The sequence below is a fragment of the Ylistrum balloti genome, unplaced genomic scaffold, assembly GCF_031769215.1.
Source record: "Ylistrum balloti isolate Yb309-2 unplaced genomic scaffold, AGI_CSIRO_Ybal_v1 Utg369604, whole genome shotgun sequence".
NCBI classification, from domain to species: domain Eukaryota; kingdom Metazoa; phylum Mollusca; class Bivalvia; order Pectinida; family Pectinidae; genus Ylistrum; species Ylistrum balloti.
This window is the reverse complement of record NW_026781883.1, coordinates 160,113-187,623: the sequence shown is the minus strand read 5'-3', so window position 1 is coordinate 187,623 and position 27,511 is coordinate 160,113. Positions and strand designations below refer to the sequence as shown.

General features: G+C 38.2%; 1 protein-coding gene across 1 annotated transcript; it reads right to left on the bottom strand.

The window, feature by feature from the left end:
• Positions 1-1,333: 1,333 nt before the first annotated feature.
• LOC132546255 (alpha-amylase) lies at positions 1,334-27,511 on the bottom strand. Its single transcript, XM_060209969.1, has 9 exons — positions 27,260-27,511; positions 18,565-18,759; positions 9,317-9,453; positions 6,823-6,968; positions 5,117-5,757; positions 4,528-4,636; positions 3,731-3,818; positions 2,654-2,984; positions 1,334-1,866 (listed from the first exon to the last, which is right to left on the bottom strand). The coding sequence occupies exons 1-9, from the start codon at positions 27,366-27,368 to the stop codon at positions 1,829-1,831; spliced, it is 1,794 nt and encodes a 597-aa protein (XP_060065952.1). The 5' UTR covers positions 27,369-27,511; the 3' UTR covers positions 1,334-1,828.

The following is a 27,511-nucleotide window of genomic DNA, read 5'->3' as shown; positions in this document are numbered from 1 at the left end:
TTTATGATTAATCAACTAGTCCCTTTTATAAATACATGACGTTCAGTTGATTTTATTCGACGTTAAATGACGTTTGGGTCAATTTCAAATGTTTCGATTTCGAGGTGGCAACGTCGTTGCATGGAACTTGTAAATCGATGGGTAACTTGAGTACAGATGCTGTTTCATTCATCATAAAGACTTGGACCTGTACTTGGCAGTTTGAGAGCTGCTCTAAAGAGCGTACCAAGTATGCACCACTGGTGACAAATCGGGTGATTTCGATGGCCAATCAAACACCTGCACGTTATTCTGTTGCAGAATAATTGCTGCAAAATGGTGACGCAGCAGATAAGACAACGTGAATATCACGTGACATCACAACAAAATGGATCACGTGTGTATTGGAACGTCGTACTTTCGTTTGTAAGTTTTCAACCTGTCGCTGACTTGGCAGTCACATGACCCCCAAACAATGTACGTTACTCCAGTGTCTTATACGAAGTCATACCTATCGGTCGTTCTGCTAGGTCGGCCGCTTTGGGGAGGATGGGATTTTGACTCAGGTTGGTTTAAACGACTTAACAACTGGTAAATCCTCTGAACATGTACACGCGTACACTGCACCTGAAATGTTGTGTCACTCGACACCAAGACTCTCTAACCTGGGTCATGCCTACAATCCATTTGCTCTGTATTTGTGACAGTCAGAACAAAATGGCAACATTGGTAAATACCAATAAGGAACTGTTGTAGTTTTTATTTTTGTTTAAATCCAAACAAAGATACAAATTAGAAATCCTTATGGAGCTCTCCCGTAAATACAGGCTTTCCGACACCATTTTGGTAACCACCTTGAATTTTGTAACTTAACTATTGTCATTTTCTTATATTGCAAGGACGTTAATTTGTGTTCGCTCGCATTCCTGATAAATTCTCCCAGTTTTTTTAGATGATTTTCTTTAATTTCTATTTGAAGTTGTTGTATTCTGCTTAATTCCTAAAACATACCCCCACATATGACATATTTAGAATTATTACAGCCACGATAGGGAAACGTATAGTGAGCACTTCCGTTGATGATAGAAGGTCCTTACAACAAATTTCTCCTAATACCACGACTTTTTTTCAAGATGTCGACAGCAGCCAAACTTACAAGAGAGTTTGAGGGATGTAGGTCGACGACGAAAAGTTTATGGTCGCATAAAGATATCAAGTTGGAAATAGTCAGACGTTTAGACGTTTCATTATTGTTTACCTTGTTCTCTTTTCGGAACGTGACATTACTTGGACTGGCATGATTTACATTGCGCTTGTCGTCGATGAAGCCAAACATTTATTCTTCGAAACACCATCATTCTCCTTGTACTTCTGAACAGTCACTGTGTAAATCCTTCGTTTGTCTGTACATTGAGTTTAAGTTTGGATAATGGTAATGTTAACATATTGGTATTTTTGTTGTTGTATTTTTACATATATATAAAAAAAACAAGACAAAAGCTTCAGATGCTTTTGAATAAAAGAAAAATTGCCAAAGGGCACAATTATGGCAGACCGATCCGTTTCGCAGCACAATACCACTGACAGTGTTTTTGTTAAAGTTTGTTATTTTCGAAGGGTTGTATTTTTCGTTATTTTTCAAGGATTGATTACATCCGTGAAAAATGTTTACGAATTGTAGATTGAAAATAAAATTCATAAAAACACTGTACAACTGTTGATTTCATTGCGTCCTTTTTTTTTTTATAAAGCTTCTGGTAAAATCGCGAAAAAAAAATCCCGCGAAAAAACAACTGTTACAGCATTAAGGTGGTGGTGCAAAAGTATGTGGATGACTTTTAGAGTGACGTCACGTCGTCACCTTTTTTGGCTGGCCTTTCTTCGCACCTGAAATGAAAATGATACCACGTGAGTATCGGTTCACAAAAGTGTTAACATCTGGTACGTAATAGGATGTGCATTGTAATTTATTAGACTAGTCTTAATTTCTGGGACCTGACAGGCAGAGAAATATTAGCCAAAACAAATATCAATGTTAACTTCTAGGACCCCACAGGACGCAAGATATCAAACAAATGTTAACTTCTAGGACCCCACAGGACGCAAGATATCAAACAAATGTTAACTTCTAGGACCCCACATGATACAAGATATCAAACAAATATCAACTTCTTGGACCCCACAGAACGGAAGATATCAAACAAATGTTAACTTCTAGGACCCCAAAGGACGCAAGATATCAAACAAATGTTAACTTCTAGGACCCCACATGATACAAGATATCAAACAAATATCAACTTCTTGGACCCCACAGAACGGAAGATATCAAACAAATGTTAACTTCTAGGACCTCACATGATACAAGATATCAAACAAATGTTAACTTCTAGGACCCCACAGGACACAAGATATCAAACAAATGTTAACTTCTAGGACCCCACATGATACAAGATATCAAACAAATACAAATATTAACTTCTTTTAACCGCACAAGAAGCAAACACAGGTGTAAATATTTGGGCTCTGTCTTTCTGTTACGTTAATTTGGTCAATTATCGATGTTGTCTTTCTCTTATTTGTTTTTTTTCTTGTCTTTCCTTTGGAAAAACATCGTTGAGCACTGACACCATCCTTTTTTTTAACTGTCATGCAGGAATCTACCGATTTTACTCACCAACATGAATGGCTATCATTGGATCGTCACTACTGTTGCTGATGCTGAAATGTGCGTTTCCGTCGTTCCCAACCTGGATCTCTGTTCCTGAACAGTTAGAACCATCATAATTCCCGGAAATGACATCACAGTAAGTTCCGGCCGGAAGTCCAGTCTGTAAGGTCTGATCTAGTTGGTAACTGTCCATATTCATCACGATGAAGCCCTTGTTGCCCCTACCGAAGGCTATCTGATAGTTACCATTGTCCCACCAATGCTGCAGATTCTGTCCCATAACTATGTTCCTGAAGGCGACCATATTGTACATCTGTCTCCATCGATGTTCGCAAGTCTGGAAAAAACGAAAAGAAGGTAGCGGATATGAAAATGTGTAGACATGTAGAAATCATGAAGACTGGAACTTATGTGTGCTTGTTAATGTGATAACGAGCTCCTTAGTGAACAAAATAACAATTCAGGTATCTAGATCATATTTATGCAAACCAGTGATAAATCTACATGCAAGCTCGAATCTTTGCGAGTCCCGAGTCCTGGCGAGTCTCGAGTCTTGGCGAGTCCCGGGTCCTGTACTTATAGCGTTTTGATGTGACTTTAATAAGTTCTGGAAATATTTCAATATTCCATTGTAAGAAGCATTGGGTTTAACAATAAAGATGAAATGAACTTATGAAAATAAATTGTAGACTGATCACTGTCAAACTATACCATGCTTTTGACAAAGAATACCACATCTTCAATTTGTTTTTTGAAATTTTGAAAAATGGGGTTTCCAGCTTTTTCAACTTACAAAATAACATGTAACATGTATTATATTACGATAATTAAAGTTAAAACTTACAAGTCTAAGGTAGCTACACTTCTCAATGAAACAACGACACATTCAGACCATATTGATAAGGGAACGTAATCACAGTCTGAACCGATGAGCTACACATAACATGCGGAACTCAGTTTTGATGTGCCATCCTTGAGAGCGTTCGGAATACTTTTTTAAAAGTAAATATTTCAATAAATAAATAAAATAAAATAGATAAACAAATGAGATGGAAAGAAGAAGCGAGAACGTATTTTTCTTACCCAACCATTACCACACGTGAGGTCAGCGTTGATGGTCACATCTTTGATATTGTCACCGTTACTAGGTGGACCCTGGTCAGTGTTTGATCTACAAACAAGTATAAAGATTTGAGAGAACCACCGACATGTTTTTTTATCTTGAGTTTTCTTGTAAATGACTGGCATGAGACACTTGAATCCATAATATTTGTTTTACCTTATTTTCTCTAAAAGTTTCTCACCAGAGTCTGATTCTTGACTTTGTGAGCAAAGCGTCTAAAATGAACTAATATGGATTTCGGTGGTGGAAAAGTAGTATATTTGAAAAGTTAAAAACAGTCGTTTCAGATATGTACTTAAATAAACTAGCTGTTCATGCTGGATTCTAGAAATTCTGCTGCTAATAAACTCATTCATAATTCACTTTTATCTCAGCTTCAGAAAATATCAACATTATTTATATTGTATGACCAATCCGGAATCATCAATGGTTTTATTCGAAAAAAACAATGGATGAAGTATATGTATGAAGAAAAGTGCCCAAATAGAAATATCCTATTTATAGCAACACTGACCTTGATATTTTGACAGGAAGAAAAAAGTGTTGTCTCTCTTGATTTATTCTTAAATCATATAATTATGCCTCCCCCCTCTCTCTCTCTCTCTCCCCTCTCTCTCTCCCTCTCTCTCTCCCTCTCTCTCTCCCCTCTCTCTCACTCCCTCTCCCCCCCTCTCTCTCTCTCTCTCTCTCTCTCTCTCTCCCTCTCTCTCTCCCCCTCTCTCTCTCCTTCTCTCTCTCTCTCTCGCTCGCTCGCTACCTTTGGAAGTTGTAGCTGCTCATGAGACGTGTGAAGCCATATGGATGTGCCAACATGAAGGCGGTGGCCAGTTTGTATGGGCGTGGTTCGAAGTGGGTCAAAGGACCACCTAGAATAAAGGAACAACATTACATCATTTCAACAGTTACTTTACCTGACAGTTCCTACTTACTTCCCCTTGATGTAATGTAAAAAAAACATGGTTCCATGGAGTCATGGGAACTTAACTTATTGTAAGTTTTTCATCATTTTTATTTTCCTAACTCGTCTTCTATGTTTTAACATTTTATGCCTTTAGCATCTCTGACGAATCCTAGAAGTACGAAATGGCTGTATGGCGCATTTTAATTAATTTTCGGATATAAATGTAAAGTGTAGCTAAATGTTTCTATTGAAGTCTGATATTCATTTAGAGTGCCATTTTTATACAAATTTTACCAATATATCTCGCTATCAAACATATTGTAATGAGTTTGCATTTGTAAGAATATACACAGACAATGTAATTAAAGTTAGGGTTATTTACACGTGATCAGGTCACGTATGACAACTATTTACATGTGGGTTCGGTTACCGTTCTAGTACTTACCCCCTCCACCATGTCCTCTCTGGTTGTCATGGTTATCAATAAACACGACGACGTCATTAGAGTTTGGCATATTCCAAGCCTCGCCCCAGTTGTGGAGATATTTTGCTTTATTCTCGTTTCGGAAAACCTGTCCGAGTTTCACGCCAAAGATGAAATTAGTTACTCGTCCGATCCCTGTGTATTCCGAAGCAGAAATTCCTTCACCGCCCATATCAATCACTTCCTGAAAGATAAACGGTTTCGTTCCTGAACCGAACACATCTGAGTTTAGATTATGCAGTTTCCCAAATACAACTCTAAGGTCTCCAGGCCACATATGTTTGGCGGCGTCTACACGGAACCCGGCCACACCTAGGCTTATCAAATGGTTCATGTAGGCAGCGATCTGATCGCGGACATAGTCTTTGCTGAGTTTCAGATCAGCGAGACTGACAAGACGACAATTGCGGACCTCTTCGGCATCGTTATAGTTATGTATATTCATGTCACTGCTGTGACATTCGTTTCCGGAGTTGAAGTCCCAGGCAGAGAAAGGAACACCAGGATAGGACAAGTGGTCTCCGTCCCAATGGGAACCCGCAGTTCCCGTCCCGGATCCTCCAACTCCAGTCATATGATTGATGACGGCGTCGGCATATATTCTACAAAAGTAACAAAGTACCATTATAACGATCCAAACCGTTTCTCACTGCCGTTGTTATTGCCTGTTCATATTGAAACGGTCATGTTTTCTCTTAAGCTGTAGAAATACATACATTTATATAAACTTATCAAAAATATTTGGATAGATTTACGACCATTTCACTTTCTATAAAAAATTGAAATAAAATGAACTATGCGTGTATAATATCTTCCAGTCATACAAACTGGCAACACAAGATCGCTAGGAAATACTCAATCATTTGCTGTAGTTTCATCATATAATACTGAATTGTTCACTGAACCCACAGCAATGTGATTTTTATTTAATATGATATTCGATGACCACAACAGAAAAAAAAACATGAAGGAATTATACCCACAAACATATTTTCTCTAGACTGGAAATTCCTTTTTCTTAGGCACGTGTGTGCCTGACATTCGTCTTGTCAATTTCAACATTTGTGTTATGTTGTAACGCTCTTTATTCAAACGGGAAAATGGATGTAACAAATTTCACTCATAAACACTTCTGGAATATTCTATATTCACTAAACAAACACTCCAACAATGTTGTACATGTAATCTAGAAACATTGTACCAACAAACACCTACATGTACCTGACATTAACATTGTACCAACAAACACCTACATGTACCTGACATTAACATTGTACCAACAAACACCTACATGTACCTGACATTGTACCAACAAACACCTACATGTACCTGACATTAACATTGTACCAACAAACACCTACATGTACCTGACATTGTACCAACAAACACCTACGTGTACCTGACATTAACATTGTACCAACAAACACCTACATGTACCTGACATTGTACCAACAAACACCTACATGTACCTGACATTAACATTGTACCAACAAACACCCACATGTACCTGACATTAACATTGTACCAACAAACACCTAACTGACGATGACATTGTACCTACAAACACCTACTTGACGTTGACATTGTACCTACAAACACCTACCTGACGTTGACATTGTACCTCCGAACAACTACCTGACGTTGACATTGTACCTACAAACACCTACCTGACGTTGGCATTATTACACCTGGTAACCATATCTCTAAGTTGTTCTTCGGTGCCACTCCTGGTGACCAGTTTGTAGCTGACGGGTTGATACCTCTCCCACCATGGTCTGTTACTGACCAAGCGGTTCTCACTAGGTGGCGATATCTGATTAAAATGATAGTACATCTTGTACATACATGTACAGCCACGTTATTGAATTACAAGCGCAAACCTCAATCTGGAATACGACATATCAGTCAATAATTTTTAAATTTTTTCTTTCGCCCCCTCGGTTTCGAAATTTAGGCACTTAGCATCTTTGACGAGTACAAGAATGAAGAAACTGTATGATGCAGTTTGATTCAATACTTAATTCTGCTTAATCGAATTCTAAATTTGTATTGAAAGGTGATATTCACATATGTGTCTTTTGTATTCCACGCAGAATAACACAAAGTATAGACTGATTATTAATTCCTATACGACTCGTCAGTGAAACTATCGAAGTAAAAGTGTTGAAACGAAGAAGGCGATTGAGGATAACTCTAAGTCGTCGGAGTAAATATCAAAATGAATATGACTAAGTGCACTTAACCCCATTTTCTTTTTCTGATCAGTCCTAATATCAAAAGGGAACCTATATATGAAATAAATGAAAAAAAAAAATCAAATCTGTTTGGAAAATTGACAAATGATCCATAGCGGATTTCTCCAGAAATTGCCATGACAAACTGTTTACTGTCAAAACCCAAGATGGCTTTTGACCAAATTTTCAGATCAGTCCCAAAATGAGCCATTGTACTGTTGACTTTGTTGCCAAGAGGAACCTACATATGAAATTTTTAAAATGATCTATTGAGTACTTTTCAAAAAGGTCCAAGATGGCCGTAATTAAGCCATTTTGTTTTATGAATCAGTCCCTAAATGAGACGATTAAACAAGAAGAGATCCTCAGAACTGTATGTGTCGCCTGCAGAAATTGAACTGGATGTGCAACGATCAACCATAAAGTTGTAATACCAAATTTCATTTCTATAACTTGAAGCATAAAGGGAAAACTGCGCAAAGCAATATTCCTGAGAAATTTTCTAAGTTGAAAGGGGCATAACTCTGCCAAAAAGGGTCACAGACAGCCGGGAATCGAACTTAATCTATACCCTTGCAACAAAAAGCCTTATGCCAAATTTCATTTTTATAACTCAAAGCATTACCGAAAAAAGTCCGGAAAGCTTTCGTACGGACGACGCCGCCGACGACGACGACGCGTGACGACGGACAAAGTGGTCCCTAAGTGTCCGCCAGCCCTGCAGGCGACACAATAAACTGTTACGAGATGGGGTTTACCATTGACACGAAGCCAATCCGGATTGAAAATTACCGGATTCCGTGGTCTCCTCGAGTTCCTCTACACCGATAGACGCTATTTTGGAAAACTGCATAGTCACGTGTAAACGTTACTGGGAGCAGGTCGAAATGTCGCAAAACATTATCGTTACGCGATCTGTTACAGAAATACAACTGTTCCAAAGAGAGAGGGTGTTTTAGGGTAGTTTGGACACGAAAATTTACGTACATTGGTCTATTTTCAGTCCTATTTTTTTGCAGCATTAATCAAATCCTGTACAGAACAAGCGTTTTTATCGATAGACCGTTCATTTTGCAGTTGATTAACAACTTTTACAGCACCACAATTCTTCAGGCATTTAATAAATGCGACTCGGAGTTTCACTACTGCAGAAATGTCACACTTTTTTGCCTATAATTTATCCACTGGCGGCGTACAACTTGTGCTGCTTCCTTGTTATTTAATCAATTAGATCAATTTGTTTTTTCACATGACGATAAAAATAAATCAACTTTAATATTTAAACAATGTTTATTCTCCATATTTGCATGATTTTGTTTGTTTTTTATTGGATAAACTACATTGACACTAAAATTTCATAAGCGTATCCTTGTCCATCTACCAGATTTACTTTATGGTGAACTTCTCACCTTGGCGTGTAAAACTAGATATACTCCCATCGGGTTTACATAGAACTAAACAGGAAAGTGATGGTAGAACGGAAATATTGCGCAAGAGGGAAACCGAGGGAATTCTTTCATTTTACAAAAATTGTGTAAGGACGGACGGGCTGACGGACGACGGATCAGGATTCAAACAGCCCACCGTTTGGTAATTGCATATTAGTGTGACAAAATAGCGATAAGATCATACTTAGTGCAAGTAGGTCGAACTGGTGGATCCGGTTATGTTTTGTTCGAAACAAATATCAAGCGGTCCTTTGTATGATGAAGTAGTCATACAAACATCATACATTATTTTTTCTAACTGGTCGAGACATACACACTTATATCTAATGTGAAATATATTTTGAAATATTTAGAGGGACAAAAACATTTAATAGCCCACATCCAATGTTTGTGATTGTGAGAAAACATTAATAGAATGGTTGTTAAAATACCGGGATGTTAAAATATAGCAGTCTCGATAAATAATAGTGCGTACTGACCTGTACACCACAGAATCCTTTAGGCCCCAGAAAACGCTCACACTCCTGTGCGATATCCGTCCATTTCCATTCAAAAAGATGAACAATCGTGTTGCGACCAGGAGCACAGGTTGGGTTACTGTACGTACCGGCTAGGGCTAAAACATACACAAACCTCATCACTGAAATACATACCGGCTAGGGACTAAACCATGTACACAAACCTCATCACTGAAATACATACCAGCTAGGGACTACAACATATACACAAACCTCATCAATTAAATACATACCGACTAGAACTGCTATTTGCTGCTGTTTTGCTGTTGTATGCTGCTGTTATGCTGCCGTTTTGCTGTTGTATGCTGCTGTTTGCTGCTGTTTTGCTGTTGTATGTTGCTGTTTTGCTGTTGTATGTGGCTGTTTTGCTGTTGTATGTTGCCGTTTTGCTGTTGTATGCTGCTGTTTATTGCAGTTTTGCTGTTGTATGCTACTGTTTTGCTGTTGTATGCTGCTGTTTTGCTGTTGTATGCCGTTGTTCTGGTGTTGTATGCTTCTGTTCTGCTGTTGTATGCTGCCGTTTTGCTGTTGTATGCTGCTGTTTGCTACTGTTTTGCTGTTGTATGCTGCTGTTTTTGCCGTTGTATGCTGCTGTTTGCTGCTGTTATGCTGCTGTTTGCTGCTGTTATGCTGCTGTTTTGCTGATGTTATGCTGCTGTTTTGCTGCTGTTATGCTGCTGTTTTGCTGCTGTTATGCTGCTGTTTTGCTGTTGTATGCTGCTGTTTGCTGCTGTTATGCTGCTGTTTTGCTGATGTTATGCTGCTGTTTGCTGCTGTTATGCTGCCGTTTTGCTGTTGTATGCTGCTGTTTGCTGCTGTTATGCTGCTGTTTTGCTGATGTTATGCTGCTGTTTTGCTGCTGTTATGCTGCTGTTTTGCTGATGTTTTATGCTGATGTTTTGCTGATGTTATGCTGCTGTTTGCTGCTGTTATGCTGCCGTTTTGCTGTTGTATGCTGCTGTTTGCTGCTGTTATGCTGCTGTTTTGCTGATGTTATGCTGCTGTTTTGCTGCTGTTATGCTGCTGTTTTGCTGATGTTTTATGCTGATGTTTTGCAGCTGTTTTGTTATTGTTTGCTGCTGTTTTATGTTGATGTTACGATTTTACAATATTACTGTTTTACATTTAACACTATCAAAAAAACTTTTTTTTTTAATTTGACATATACACCTCGCATTTCTTTTTGGCGAAGCTTCTCTTCTAAAAACATTTTCGGTCAAAAAATTCGAGCTTTTCCAGTATTCAGTTATATTAAATGATAGTTACGGGTCCCCCGGGTTGTTTACAATTGTCTGAAAATTGTTAAGAACCCGTATTAAACAGGGTGTCATCGATGACCAATCGACTCATTGTTGCCCGCTGAATTATTGACGTCAAATAGAACATTTTTGTTTTGTTTTTGTTTTTTCTTTTTCTTCTTGGATGCACGCCTCCATCATTCGCTTTCGTAGTCAGCAAGCGTCCATAAAAGACTGCAAGAATGTTTTAAAACGTGGAATAGACTTACCAGGCTGTGCTTCACTGAGAGTGGACCTCATCAGTTGTCAACTAATAGTCATACACACATAGTACCATTTGGTGCGTCAACGAAAAGATAGTAGCCAATCAGATTTAGGCAACGAAAGTCTGAAACCAATCGGATTTAGACAACGAAAGTCTACAACCAATCGGATTTCGACAAATCAGAATTCGACAACGAAAATCTACAACCAATCGGATTTCGGCCAATCAGATTTTCGATAACGAAATTCTCCATCCAATCGGATATCGTCACAAAAAGTAACACAGAATAAAGCATTTAAAGAAAAATGAGTGACACTCTGTATAATGCCTCGCGATTCGCAGTGGCAGCAGGTGCATTTAGTAACCACTAACATAGAGAACAGCGACGACTGCCCTAAATCTTATGTCAGTAAGAAGTCATTGAGGTGGTTGGCAACTAACAGGATTAGGGGAACGTGACTTTTTTTATCTCCCCGACTTACAAGTTAACCTACAATATAACTGGGTTTTTTATTAGTCTGCATTGCCGTGGCTTATGTTTTGTTTACAGCGTCACTGTAACGTTTCTGTCTACCAGCCCCAGCGTGAATTCACCTCTTCAGTTTAAATCGACTTGTGAGGAATTACAACAGTTAGTCTAATCAACCGACAATACTGAGCAGTTAGTACAACAAACTGAAAGTAATATCGATGAAACCCAGCAGCCAACCCTATAGTTATTTCCAGACAACAAAGGAGAAATAGTGATATCCGACAGCAGCGAGGATGACACGTCAACTGACATATCAAACAACGTCCAGGAAGAAGAAAAAAAACAGAGAGGACACTACAGATAACGGAGAGGGCAGTACGGATAACGAAGAGGGCACTACTGATAATGGAGAGGGCACTACTAATAACGAAGACGGCACAACGGATAACGAAGAGGGCACTACGGATAACGGAGAGGACAGTACGGATAACGAAGAGGGCACTAATGATAACGGAGAGGGCACTACGGATAACGGAGATGGCACTACGGATATCGGAGAGGGCACTACGGATACAGGAGGGTACTACGGATAACGGAGAGGGCACTACTGATAACGGAGAGGGCACTACTAATAACGAAGACGGCACTACGGATAACGAAGAGGGCACTACTGAAAACACAGAGGGCACTACGGATAACGAAGAGGGCACTACTGATAACGGAGAGGGCACTACGGATAACGAAGAGGGCACTACGGATAATGGAGAGGGCACTACGGATAACGGAGATGGCACTACGGATATCGCGCAGAGGGCATTACGGATAACGGAGAGGGCATTACTGATAACGGAGAGGGTACTACTGATATCGGAGAGGGTACTACGGATAACGGAGATGGCACTACGGATAACGGAGAGGGTACTACAAATATCGCAGAGGCCAATACGGATATCGGAGAGGGCACTACGGATAACAGGAGGACACTACGGATAACGGGGAGGGTACTACGGATAATGGAGAGGGCACTACGGATAACGGAGATGACACTACGGATATCGGAGAGGGCACTACGGATATCGCAGAGGGCATTACGGATAACGGAGAGGGCATTACTGATAACGGAGAGGGTACTACTGATATCGGAGAGGGTACTACGGATAACGGAGATGGCACTACGGATAACGGAGAGGGTACTACAAATATCGCAGAGGCCAATACGGATATCGGAGAGGGCATTACGGATATCGGAAAGGGCACTACGGATAACAGGAGGGCACTACGGATATCGGATATGACATTACTGATATCGGAGAGGGCACTACGGATAACAGGAGGGCACTACGGATAACGGGGAGGGTACTACGGATAACGAAGAGGACATTACTGATATCGGAGGGTGCGTAACTGATATCGCAACTCGAAATTTTGAGTAATTTCGAGTTACTAACTCAAATTTCGAGTTGCTATCTCGAAATTTCGAGATAAAATAAAACACAACGTGGCCGGAATAGCTTCCGTACATTCCGCCTACTGTATAATGTATACAGTCTCTGGGCCCTACCATACGTAAGGCCATTGACAGATTCACATCGGACAAAGACGTTAACTTGTTCTGTCACCTCGGCGACAATATCTACGTATCGGTTCACAATCCTTACGTGTGTTGACAGAAAGATCCACGGGGGTAACTTAAACGACAATGTTGTACCGAGCAAGCACAGTATCTGCATGGCCTTTTGGGAATATGACCAACTGTTTAGTGTTTTAGTGTAGGCGCGTGTGACAAAACCCCACTGAATCGACATGTTGACGATAGGGAACAACGAACTGGATTATTTGAATGTTGTGTTTCACATGTTTCACGATGAAATAATTAACCATTACCGTGTTAAAGTGTTAATGTTATTAAGCAAAGACTTAAGTAACAGATAGAAAGATCCCGTGTAAGTAGACAAATTTCAGAAACTGTTTCCGAACTTCGATTTCAGTGACTGTTAAATTTTCTTTTCGGTCAATATATAATTTCAGTTGGAAAAAGACAAATTTGACAATGTCGTAGAAATCGACAGATCTCATTTGATTTGAATGCCTAAAAAGTGATACTTAAAAACATTTCACCTAATTTAAAGATGTCTGTGCCAGGTAAGATCGCCTCGTGCATTAATGTCGCCATGTTCGTTAGTCTGTAATACCAATCCGGATACGAAACAAGGTCAACACTGGATTGTCGTATACAGACGAAGAAAGAAGTGAAGAGTATTACAATCCGTTTTGATTACCCGTACCCCACTCCTCTCTTTACTTGAAGTGTTCCAAATATTCTTTGATGAACCAGTCCGAATAAGATTGAAAAATGTTACAATTTTCTGTAATAAGTCCACATTGCTGTCACTCACTGTTCGAATTCAGTTTTTATTCTACCAGATGATGAGAAAGTTTGATATATAAAAAAATGATGATAAAAATCGTACATGAACTTTTTTTCAATATCTTAGTGTGTCTTCCTTTACGCACTAGATGAGATTTAAGACTAGCTGAAATATAGTCAATTTTACTGCTTTCAAAATCTTTTGTAAAATAGGATGCGAGACTGGACGATACTCATGAGGTCAGTATCAAAAGATGCTGAATATTACTATGTTTAAAAACAGGACAAGTCAACAGAATATTGGTTCCAACTCAAATAAAACTAGGACAAAATATGACCAAAACAAGTTTTATATGCAGACTCACGAAAAAGTATAGAAAGAAAAAGACCAGGTGTTCCGGAAGAGTAAGCGTTTCTGCTTCATCGGCGACAACCGTCATCTAAACATTTGCCAATCCAAGTACTAAGTAATCTAAACTTGTTCTTGTGACTCCAAGAGAGAAAATATATCTACTCCTAATTTCATCGGTCTATACATGAAACCTTTTGATGACCCCCCCCCCCACCCCGACATCCCCCCCCCCCCGACATCCCCCCCATCCCCCCCCTCCTTAATTATGCCATCAATCTCGTGTCAGTAATTATGTTCGGATAAAAGAATAGTAGGTTTCCACTTACCACCTGTAACTAAACAGACCGCAACGATCAGTGAAAACATTTTGGTGCTCGCGGTGAAACGCAATGGCAAAACTATCTAGATCCTTCCCTTTTATGTGTGCTAGATAAGAAGTCGGATGACCTGGAGAGTTATGTCTTTGTCGCTCTTAGAATAACGCTACAGGTACGTTAATATAGTGACGGAACCTTTAAAGTGCAAGGCGCTGGATCATGATAATAGATATCAAGCGAAATAATCAATTGTTAGGCCTTCTTTAAACATGATCTATTTATTAATGGAGAAAAATGAAATCGAAATATCAACGGATAGAAAGTAATCTATGTGTTAATGGCGGGAAAAGTTAACTAGGTAGTAATAAGAGATTAACGAGAAATAAATTAGGTGTTCATGACGAGATAGGTCAACAAGGAATTAATGGCGGGAAATGTTAACTGGAAATTAATGGCGGGAAATGCTAACGGGAAATTAATGGCCGGAAATTTTAACTGGGATTCATTAAAATTGAGAAAGGTTGTTTAGGTATGCTGTAGCACAGGTTGATAGAAAGGTGAAAATATAGATCAACGTAACCTCGATCATAGCTGTTACATGACCAGTAGTTTACACTGCTGGTCCCTGAGGTTACCATAATCTACAGGTCACGTTTTATCTCTAAGTACTTTAGTACTACACTACAGAATGTACACGTGTACATGACTTCCTTCTAAAATTATATAATTCAATATGAAAAATAATGAAATTAATTTCGGGGAAAGTGCACCTAATTATCTGGTTTTAAATATTTTTTTAAACAATATTGATTTTCCTAGGTCGTCTCCTCGGCTTCAAAATTTAGGCCCAGAGATTTACTGACAAGTCCTAGAAGGATGAAACAGCTGTATGATGTAGCATCACTGACAAGTCCTAGAAGGACGAAACAGCTGTATTATCTAGCATCACTGACGAGTCCTAGAAGGACGAAACAGCTGTATGATGTAGCATCACTGACAGGTCCTAGAAGGACGAAACAGCTGTATGATGTAGCATTACTGACAAGTCCTAGAAGGACGAAACAGCTGTATTATGTAGCATCACTGACGAGTCCTGTATATACAAACATCTGTATGTTGTAGCATCACTGACGAGTCCTAGAAGGACATTAACTGTATGATGTAGCATTACTATCATAAAATGACAAGTCCTAGAAGGACGAAACAGCTGTATTATGTAGCATCACTGACGTTTCCTAGAAGGACGAAACAGCTGTATGATGTAGCATCACTGACGAGTCCTAGAAGGACGAAACAGCTGTATGATGTAGCATCACTGACAGGTCCTAGAAGGACGAAACAGCTGTATGATGTAGCATTACTGACAAGTCCTAGAAGGACGAAACAGCTGTATTATGTAGCATCACTGATGTGTCCTAGAAGGACGAAACAGCTGTATGATGTAGCATCACTGACGAGTCCTAGAAGGACGAAACAGCTGTATGATGTAGCATCACTGACGAATCCTAGAAGGACGAAACAGCTGTATGATGTAGCATCACTGACGAGTCCTAGAAGGACGAAACAGCTGTATTATGTAGCATCACTGACGTGTCCTAGAAGGACGAAACAGCTGTATTATGTAGCATCACTGACGTGTCCTAGAAGGACGAAACAGCTGTATGATGTAGCATCACTGACGAGTCCTAGAAGGACGAAACAGCTGTATGATGTAGCTGAATTCATTATTTTGTCTACTATCATAAAATGACGTTGAAAGATGTTACTCGCGTTTCTGTATAACATCTTTTATTAAGCCTGTTTTTAACTTTAGACGTGAAGAGTAACTAGGGTTACAAAGTGTATACTGTAAACGTTGCTACAGGTAAAAGGGTTCCTATTTTCGCTATTTCCGAGGATGGAGCAAAATCATGAAAATTGCCTTTATCGCGGAATACACGGTATTATGCTGATTTTAATTCACGTTTACATCTCCTAATATGGAATCTCCCTCGCACCATCAAATAAAAATGCATGTTCCATATGTAGTGAAACAATATGATTAATCTCATAGCTATATAAAAGTCAATATAATTTGTTTTAGTTGAAATTAGATCTTGATAATAGATACATTCAGTGTGTATTCAAATCGTCAAGAAGAGACAAGAAAGTGATCTAGTGACACCAACATTGAGGTAAGGTGAAACACTAACATTGAGGTAAGGTGAAACACCAACACTGAGGTAAGGTGAAACACCAACACTGAGGTAAGGTGAAACACCAACACTGAGGTAAGGTGAAATACCAACACTGAGGTAAGGTGAAACAGTAAGGTGAAGCACAAACACTGAGGTAAGTTGTGAAGACATCATGACGGCCCTCGGTATATAACCTAAATGTTCATTTTTGTCTCAATATAGTTTGGAAATGTGATGAATTCTGAAGTCTGTGATCATGTTTTTATGTCTGGCTCGTTATTTTAATAAGTAATGAATTGATTAATACTATATTACTTAACAAACTTGTTCCGTATCCTTAGACCATGTGACAATTGTACTATCACTTATTTATTGTAGAAAATGCTGGTCAAACACCCAGGGGTAAATAAGTGTTAATGCGACCTGGGCCCGATGATGCTTAATACGTTGCTAATTTGGTATCGAAAAATTATGAGACAAGCGAAATAGTGCTCAGGAAGAGGACAAGTGATTTCATATATAACCGGAACAATAAAGGAATAAAAGTAGGATACAAGTAGGACACAAGTAGGATACAAGTAGGACACAAGTAGGACACAAGTAGGATACAAGTAGGATATAAGTAGGACACAAGTAGGATACAAGTAGGACACAAGTAGGATACAAGTAGGATACAAGTAGGATACAAGTAGGATACAAGTAGGATATAAGTAGGACACAAGTAGGATACAAGTAGGACAAAAGTAGGATACAAGTAGGACACAAGTAGGATACAAGTAGGACACAAGTAGGACACAAGTAGGACACAAGTAGGATACAAGTAGGACACAAGTAGGACACAAGTAGGACACAAGTAGGACACAAGTAGGATACAAGTAGGACACAAGTAGGACACAAGTAGGCACAAGTAGGACACAAGTAAGATACAAGTAGGACACAAATAGGATACAAGTAGGACACAAGTAGAATACAAGTAGGACAAAAGTTGGATACAGGTAGGATACAAGTAGGACACAAGTAGGATACAAGTAGGACACATGTAGGACACAAGAAGGACACAAGTAGGATACAAGTAGGACACAAGTAAGCACAAGTAGGACACAAGTAGTACACAAGTAGGACAAAAGTAGGATACAAGTAGGACACAAGTAGGATACAAGTAGGACACAAGTAGGACACAAGTAGGATACAAGTAGGACACAAGTAGGATACAAGTAGGATACAAGTAGGACACAAGTAGAATACAAGTAGGACACAAGTAGGATACAAGTAGGACACAAGGAGGACACAAGTAGGACACAAGTAGGACACAAGAAGGATACAGGTAGGACACAAGTAGAATACAAGTAGGACACAAGTAGAATACAAGTAGGATACAAGTAGGACACAAGTAGAATACAAGTAGGACACAAGTAGGATACAAGTAGGACACAAGGAGGACACAAGTAGGACACAAGTAGGACACAAGAAGGATACAGGTAGGACACAAGTAGAATACAAGTAGGACACAAGTAGAATACAAGTAGGACAAAAGTTCGATACAGGTAGGATACAAGTAGGACACAAGTAGGATACAAGTAGGACACAAGGAGGACACAAGTAGGACACAAGTAGGACACAAGAAGGATACAAGTAGGACGCAAGTAAGCACAAGTAGGACACAAGTAGGATACAAGTAGGACACAAGTAGGATACAAGTAGGACACAAGTAGGACACAAGTAGGATACAAGTAGGATACAAGTAGGATACAAGTCAGACACAAGTAGGACACAAGTAGGATACAAGTAGGATACAAGTAGGACACAAGTAGGATACAAGTAGGACACAAGTAGGATACAAGTAGGATACAAGTAGGACACAAGTAGGACACAAGTAGGACACAAATAGGAGATATCTGTTGATATGTAGATATTATCCTGTAGATATTTATGTTGCTATAAGAACACCACATATATATTCATTTGCAGAAATTATCATATATATCTATTTGATTTCTTTTTTAATAAAACTTGTACTTACATGTTCGTTCTGATGCTTTTCGAAACCTGTTCAGTAAATTATGATACTCCAGTATTAAATCTGGATTAATTTGTTTTTTTCTCTCTCCAGTTGTCTTTCTGGTCGATGGTTTCTGTTCCACTTGTACCTGTTGCTGGGTGGGTACCGCAGATTTTAGCTTCTTCTTTTGCTTTATCGTGTCTTGAAATTCAGGGTCTACATCATAAAGAATAAGAGGCCTCATTCTCAGTCATATTTAGATTTAAACTAAAATTGAATCTTGAATAATTCTGATCACTTATTGTAGTATTTCTTTATTATGGAATTATGGAACAAACAAAATAAACACAATTCAAGCGGAAAACTTATTAATGATATTAGGGCCGTGGCTGTCGCGGGAACGTGAAACAGCAAACAAACACTATAACACTGTGTGTCACAATCAGTACACAAACACTATAACACTGTGTGTCACAATCAATACACAAACACTATAACACTGTGTGTCACAATCAATACACAAACACTATAACACTGTGTGTCACAATCAATACACAAACACTATAACACTGTGTGTCACAATCAGTACACAAACAAACACTATAACACTGTGTGTCACAATCAGTACACAAACACTATAACACTGTGTGTCACAATTAATACACAAACACACAGTATAACACTGTGTGTCACAATCAATACACAAACACACACTATAACACTGTGTGTCACAATCAGTACACAAACACTATAACACTGTGTGTCACAATTAATACACAAACACACAGTATAACACTGTGTGTCACAATCAATACACAAACACAACACTATAACACTGTGTGTCACAATCAGTACACAAACACTATAACACTGTGTGTCACAATCAGTACACAAACACTATAACACTGTGTGTCACAATCAATACACAAACACTATAACACTGTGTGTCACAATCAGTACACAAACACTATAACACTGTGTGTCACAATCAGTACACAAACACTATAACACTGTGTGTCACAATCAGTACACAAACACTATAACACTGTGTGTCACAATCAGTACACAAACACTATAACACTGTGTGTCACAATCAGTACACAAACACTATAACACTGTGTGTCACAATCAATCCACAAACACTATAACACTGTGTGTCACAATCAGTACACAAACACTATAACACTGTGTGTCACAATCAGTACACAAACACTATAACACTGTGTGTCACAATCAGTACACAAACACTATAACACTGTGTGTCACAATCAGTACACAAACACTATAACACTGTGTGTCACAATCAGTACACAAACACTATAACACTGTGTGTCACAATCAGTACACAAACACTATAACACTGTGTGTCACAATCAGTACACAAACACTATAACACTGTGTGTCACAATCAGTACACAAACACTATAACACTGTGTGTCACAATCAGTACACAAACACTATAACACTGTGTGTCACAATCAGTACACAAACAAACACTATAACACTGTGTGTCACAATCAGTACACAAACACTATAACACTGTGTGTCACAATCAATACACAAACACTATAACACTGTGTGTCACAATCAGTACACAAACAAACACTATAACACTGTGTGTCACAATCAGTACACAAACACTATAACACTGTGTGTCACAATCAGTACACAAACACTATAACACTGTGTGTCACAATCAGTACACAAACACTATAACACTGTGTGTCACAATCAATACACAAACACTATAACACTGTGTGTCACAATCAATACACAAACAAACACTATAACACTGTGTGTCACAATCAGTACACAAACACTATAACACTGTGTGTCACAATCAGTACACAAACACTATAACACTGTGTGTCACAATCAGTACACAAACACACAACACTATAACACTGTGTGTCACAATCAGTACACAAACACACAACACTATAACACTGTGTGTCACAATCAGTACACAAACACACAACACTATAACACTGTGTGTCACAATCAGTACACAAACACACAAACACTATAACACTGTGTGTCACAATCAGTACACAAACACTATAACACTGTGTGTCACAATCAATACACAAACACTATAACACTGTGTGTCACAATCAGTACACAAACACTATAACACTGTGTGTCACAATCAGTACACAAACAAACACTATAACACTGTGTGTCACAATCAGTACACAAACAAACACTATAACACTGTGTGTCACAATCAGTACACAAACAAACACTATAACACTGTGTGTCACAATCAGTACACAAACACTATAACACTGTGTGTCACAATCAGTACACAAACAAACACTATAACACTGTGTGTCACAATCAGTACACAAACAAACACTATAACACTGTGTGTCACAATCAGTACACAAACAAACACTATAACACTGTGTGTCACAATCAGTACACAAACACTATAACACTGTGTGTCACAATCAGTACACAAACACTATAACACTGTGTGTCACAATCAATACACAAACACTATAACACTGTGTGTCACAATCAGTACACAAACAAACTATAACACTGTGTGTCACAATCAGTACACAAACACTATAACACTGTGTGTCACAATCAATACACAAACACTATAACACTGTGTGTCACAATCAGTACACAAACAAACACTATAACACTGTGTGTCACAATCAGTACACAAACACTATAACACTGTGTGTCACAATCAATACAATCAGTACACAAACACTATAACACTGTGTGTCACAATCAATACACAAACACTATAACACTGTGTGTCACAATCAGTACACAAACACACAACAGTATAACACTGTGTGTCACAATCAGTACACAAACACTATAACACTGTGTGTCACAATCAATACACAAACACTATAACACTGTGTGTCACAATCAATACACAAACACTATAACACAAATCACACAAACACTATAACACTGTGTGTCACAATCAGTACACAAACACTATAACACTGTGTGTCACAATCATATAACACTGTGTGTCACAATCAACACAAACACTATAACACTGTGTGTCACAATCAGTACACAAACACACTATAACACTGTGTGTCACAATCAGTACACAAACACTATAACACTGTGTGTCACAATCAGTACACAAACACTATAACACTGTGTGTCACAATCAATACACAAACAAACACAATAACACTGTGTGTCACAATCAGTACACACAAACACTGTGTGTCATAACACTGTGTGTCACAATCAGTACACAAACACACTAACACTACAATAACACAAACACTATAACACTGTGTGTCACACATCAACAAACACTATAACACTGTGTGTCACAATCAGTACACAAACACTATAACACTGTGTGTCACAATCAGTACACAAACAAACACTATAACACTGTGTGTCACAATCAGTACACAAACAAAACACTGTGTGTCATAACACAAACACTGTGTGTCACAATCAGTACACAAACAAACACTATAACACTGTGTGTCACAATCAGTACACAAACAAACACTATAACACTGTGTGTCACAATCAGTACACAAACAAACACTATAACACTGTGTGTCACAATCAGTACACAAACAAACACTATAACACTGTGTGTCACAATCAGTACACAAACACTATAACACTGTGTGTGTCACAATCAATACACAAACAAACACTATAACACTGTGTGTCACAATCAGTACACAAACATGTCACAATCAACACAAACACTATAACACTGTGTGTCACAATCAGTACACAAACAATCACTGTGTGTCACAATCACTACACAAACACTATAACACTGTGTGTCACAATCACTACACAAACACTATAACACTGTGTGTCACAATCAGTACACAAACACTATAACACTGTGTGTCACAATCAATACACAAACACACAACAGTATAAACAAACACTATAACACTGTGTGTCACAATCAGTACACAAACACTATAACACTGTGTGTCACAATCAGTACACAAACAAACACTATAACACTGTGTGTCACAATCAGTACACAAACACTATAACACTGTGTGTCACAATCAGTACACAAACACTATAACACTGTGTGTCACAATGTATAACACTGTGTGTCACAATCAGTACACAAACACTATAACACTGTGTGTCACAATCAATACACACAAACACTATAACACTGTGTGTCACAATCAGTACACAAACACTATAACACTGTGTGTCACAATCAGTACACAAACACTATAACACTGTGTGTCACAATCAGTACACAAACACTATAACACTGTGTGTCACAATCAGTACACAAACACTATAACACTGTGTGTCACAATCAGTACACAAACACTATAACACTGTGTGTCACAATCAATACACAAACACTATAACACTGTGTGTCACAATCAATACACAAACACTATAACACTGTGTGTCACAATCAGTACACAAACACTATAACACTGTGTGTCACAATCAATACACAAACACTATAACACTGTGTGTCACAATAACACTGTGTGTCACAATCAATACACAAACACTATAACACTGTGTGTCACAATCAGTACACAAACACTATAACACTGTGTGTCACAATCAGTACACAAACACTATAACACTGTGTGTCACAATCAATACACAAACACTATAACACTGTGTGTCACAATCAGTGTGTGTGTCACAATCAGTACACAAACACTATAACACTGTGTGTCACAATCAGTACACAAACACTATAACACTGTGTGTCACAATCAATACACAAACACTATAACACTGTGTGTCACAATCAGTACACAAACACTATAACACTGTGTGTCACAATCAATACACAAACACTATAACACTGTGTGTCACAATCAGTACACAAACACTATAACACTGTGTGTCACAATCAGTACACAAACACTATAACACTGTGTGTCACAATCAGTACACAAACACTATAACACTGTGTGTCACAATCACAAACACTATAACACTGTGTGTCACAATCACACAAACACTATACACACAATCACACAAACACTATAACACTGTGTGTCACAATCAGTACACAAACACTATAACACTGTGTGTCACAATCAGTACACAAACACTATAACACTGTGTGTCACAATCAATACAACACTATAACACTGTGTGTCACAATCAATACACAAACACTATAACACTGTGTGTCACAATCAAACACAAACACTATAACACTGTGTGTCACAATCAATACACAAACACTATAACACTGTGTGTCACAATACTGTACACAACACAAACACTATAACACTGTGTGTCACAATCAGTACACAAACACTATAACACTGTGTGTCACAATCAGTACACAAACACTATAACACTGTGTGTCACAATCAGTACACAAACACTATAACACTGTGTGTCACAATCAGTACACAAACACTACACTGTGTGTCACAATCAGTACACAAACACTATAACACTGTGTGTCACAATCAGTACACAAACACTATAACACTATAACACTGTGTGTCACAATCAAACATACACACTATAACACTGTGTGTCACACACAACACAAACACTATAACACTGTGTCACCAACACAAACATACCACCATGTAAATACTGTGCATCACCAACACAAACACACTACCATGTAAATACTGTACATCACCAACACAAACATACCACCATGTAAATACTGTACATCACCAACACAAACATACCACCATGTAAATACTGTACATCACCAACACAAACATACCACCATGTAAATACTGTACATCATCACCAACACAAACATACCACCATGTAAATACTGTACATCACTAACACAAACATACCACCATGTAAATACTGTACATCATCACCAACACAAACATACCACCATGTAAATACTGTACATCAAACACAAACATACCACCATGTAAATACTGTACATCACTAACACAAACATACCACCATGTAAATACAGTACATCATCACCAACACAAACATACCACCATGTAAATACTGTACATCACTAACACAAACATACCACCATGTAAATACTGTACATCATCACCAACACAAACATACCACCATGTAAATACTGTACATCATCACCAACACAAACATACCACCATGTAAATACTGTACATCATCACCAACACAACCACCAACACAAACACAAACACCACCATGTAAATACTGTACATCATCACCAACACAAACATACCACCATGTAAATACTGTACATCACCAACACAAACATACCACCATGTAAATACTGTACATCATCACCAACACAAACATACCACCATGTAAATACTGTACATCACCAACACAAACATACCACCATGTAAATACTGTACATCATCACCAACACAAACATACCACCATGTAAATACTGTACATCACCAACACAAACATACCACCATGTAAATACTGTACATCACCAACACAAACATACCACCATGTAAATACTGTACATCACCAACACAAACATACCACCATGTAAATACTGTACATCACCAACACAAACATACCACCATGTAAATACTGTATACACCAACACAAACATACCACCATGTAAATACTGTACATCATCAGCAACACAAACATACCACCATGTAAATACTGTACATCACCAACACAAACAACCAACACAAACATACCACCATGTAAATACTGTATACACCAACACAAACATACCACCATGTAAATACTGTACATCATCACCAACACAAACATACCACCATGTAAATACTGTACATCATCACCAACACAAACATACCACCATGTAAATACTGTACATCATCACCAACACAAACATACCACCATGTAAATACTGTACATCATCACCAACACAAACATACCACCACAAACATGTAAATACTGTACATCATCACCAACACAAACATACCACCATGTAAATACTGTACATCATCACCAACACAAACATACCACCATGTAAATACTGTACATCATCACCAACACAAACATACCACCATGTAAATACTGTACATCACCAACACAAACATACCACCATGTAAATACTGTACATCACCAACACAAACACACTACCATGTAAATACTGTACATCACCAACACAAACATACCACCATGTAAATACTGACACAAACATACCACCATGTAAATACTGTACATCATCACCAACACAAACATACCACCATGTAAATACTGTACATCATCACCAACACAAACATACCACCATGTAAATACTGTACATCATCACCAACACAAACATACCACCATGTAAATACTGACACAAACATACCACCATGTAAATACTGACACAAACATACCACCATGTAAATACTGTACATCATCACCAACACAAACATACCACCATGTAAATACTGTACATCACCAACACAAACATACCACCATGTAAATACTGTACATCATCACCAACACAAACATACCACCATGTAAATACTGTACATCACCACCAACACAAACATACCACCATGTAAATACTGTACATCACCAACACAAACATACCACCATGTAAATACTGTACATCATCACCAACACAAACACACTACCATGTAAATACTGTACATCACCAACACAAACATACCACCATGTAAATACTGTACATCATCACCAACACAAACATACCACCATGTAAATACTGTACATCACCAACACAAACATACCACCATGTAAATACTGTACATCATCACCAACACAAACATACCACCATGTAAATACTGTACATCATCACCAACACAAACATACCACCATGTAAATACTGTACATCACCAACACAAACATACCACCATGTAAATACTGTACACAAACATACCACCATGTAAATACTGTACATCATCACCAACACAAACATACCACCATGTAAATACTGTACATCATCACCAACACAAACATACCACCATGTAAATACTGTACATCACCAACACAAACATACCACCATGTAAATACTGTACATGTAAATACTGTACATCACACAACACAAACATACCACCATGTACTGTACAAACAAACATACCACCATGTAAATACTGTACATCATCACCAACACAAACATACCACCATGTAAATACTGTATACACCAACACAAACATACCACCATGTAAATACTGTACATCATCACCAACACAAACATACCACCATGTAAATACTGTATACACCAACACAAACATACCACCATGTAAATACTGTACATCATCACCAACACAAACATACCACCATGTAAATACTGTACATCACCAACACAAACATACCACCATGTAAATACTGTATACACCAACACAAACATACCACCATGTAAATACTGTACATCATCACCAACACAAAAATACCACCATGTAAATACTGTACATCATCACCAACACAAAAATACCACCATGTAAATACTGTACATCATCACCAACACAAAAATACCACCATGTAAATACTGTACATCATCACCAACACAAAAATACCACCATGTAAATACTGTACATCACCAACACAAAAATACCACCATGTAAATACTGTATACACCAACACAAACATACCACCATGTAAATACTGTATACACCAACACAAACATACCACCATGTAAATACTGTACATCATCACCAACACAAAAATACCACCATGTAAATACTGTATACACCAACACAAACATACCACCATGGAAATACTGTACATCATCACCAACACACATTAGATGTACTACAGTAAGTACAATGGTTTTAAAAGTACAGCTAGATTCACGACAACAGAATGAAATACATCTAGTGCATATATTTACCTTTAGACCATTTTGTAAATATTTTTATCCATCTTGCGAACTCCTTTTCAAAATCCTTGTCTTTACATTTGTTGAGATAATTGTTTACATCCATATTAGACGGATCCATGCGTCCGAGGTACAACCGTTCTTTGTCACATCTGTCCACGATTTATACTGGGCATTATATAGTCAAACCTTGAGCTATCATAGTACAAGTTTCTTTGTAAAACGTTGTATGGTGCGTCGTGCAATCTAAATGTTTGTTCACAC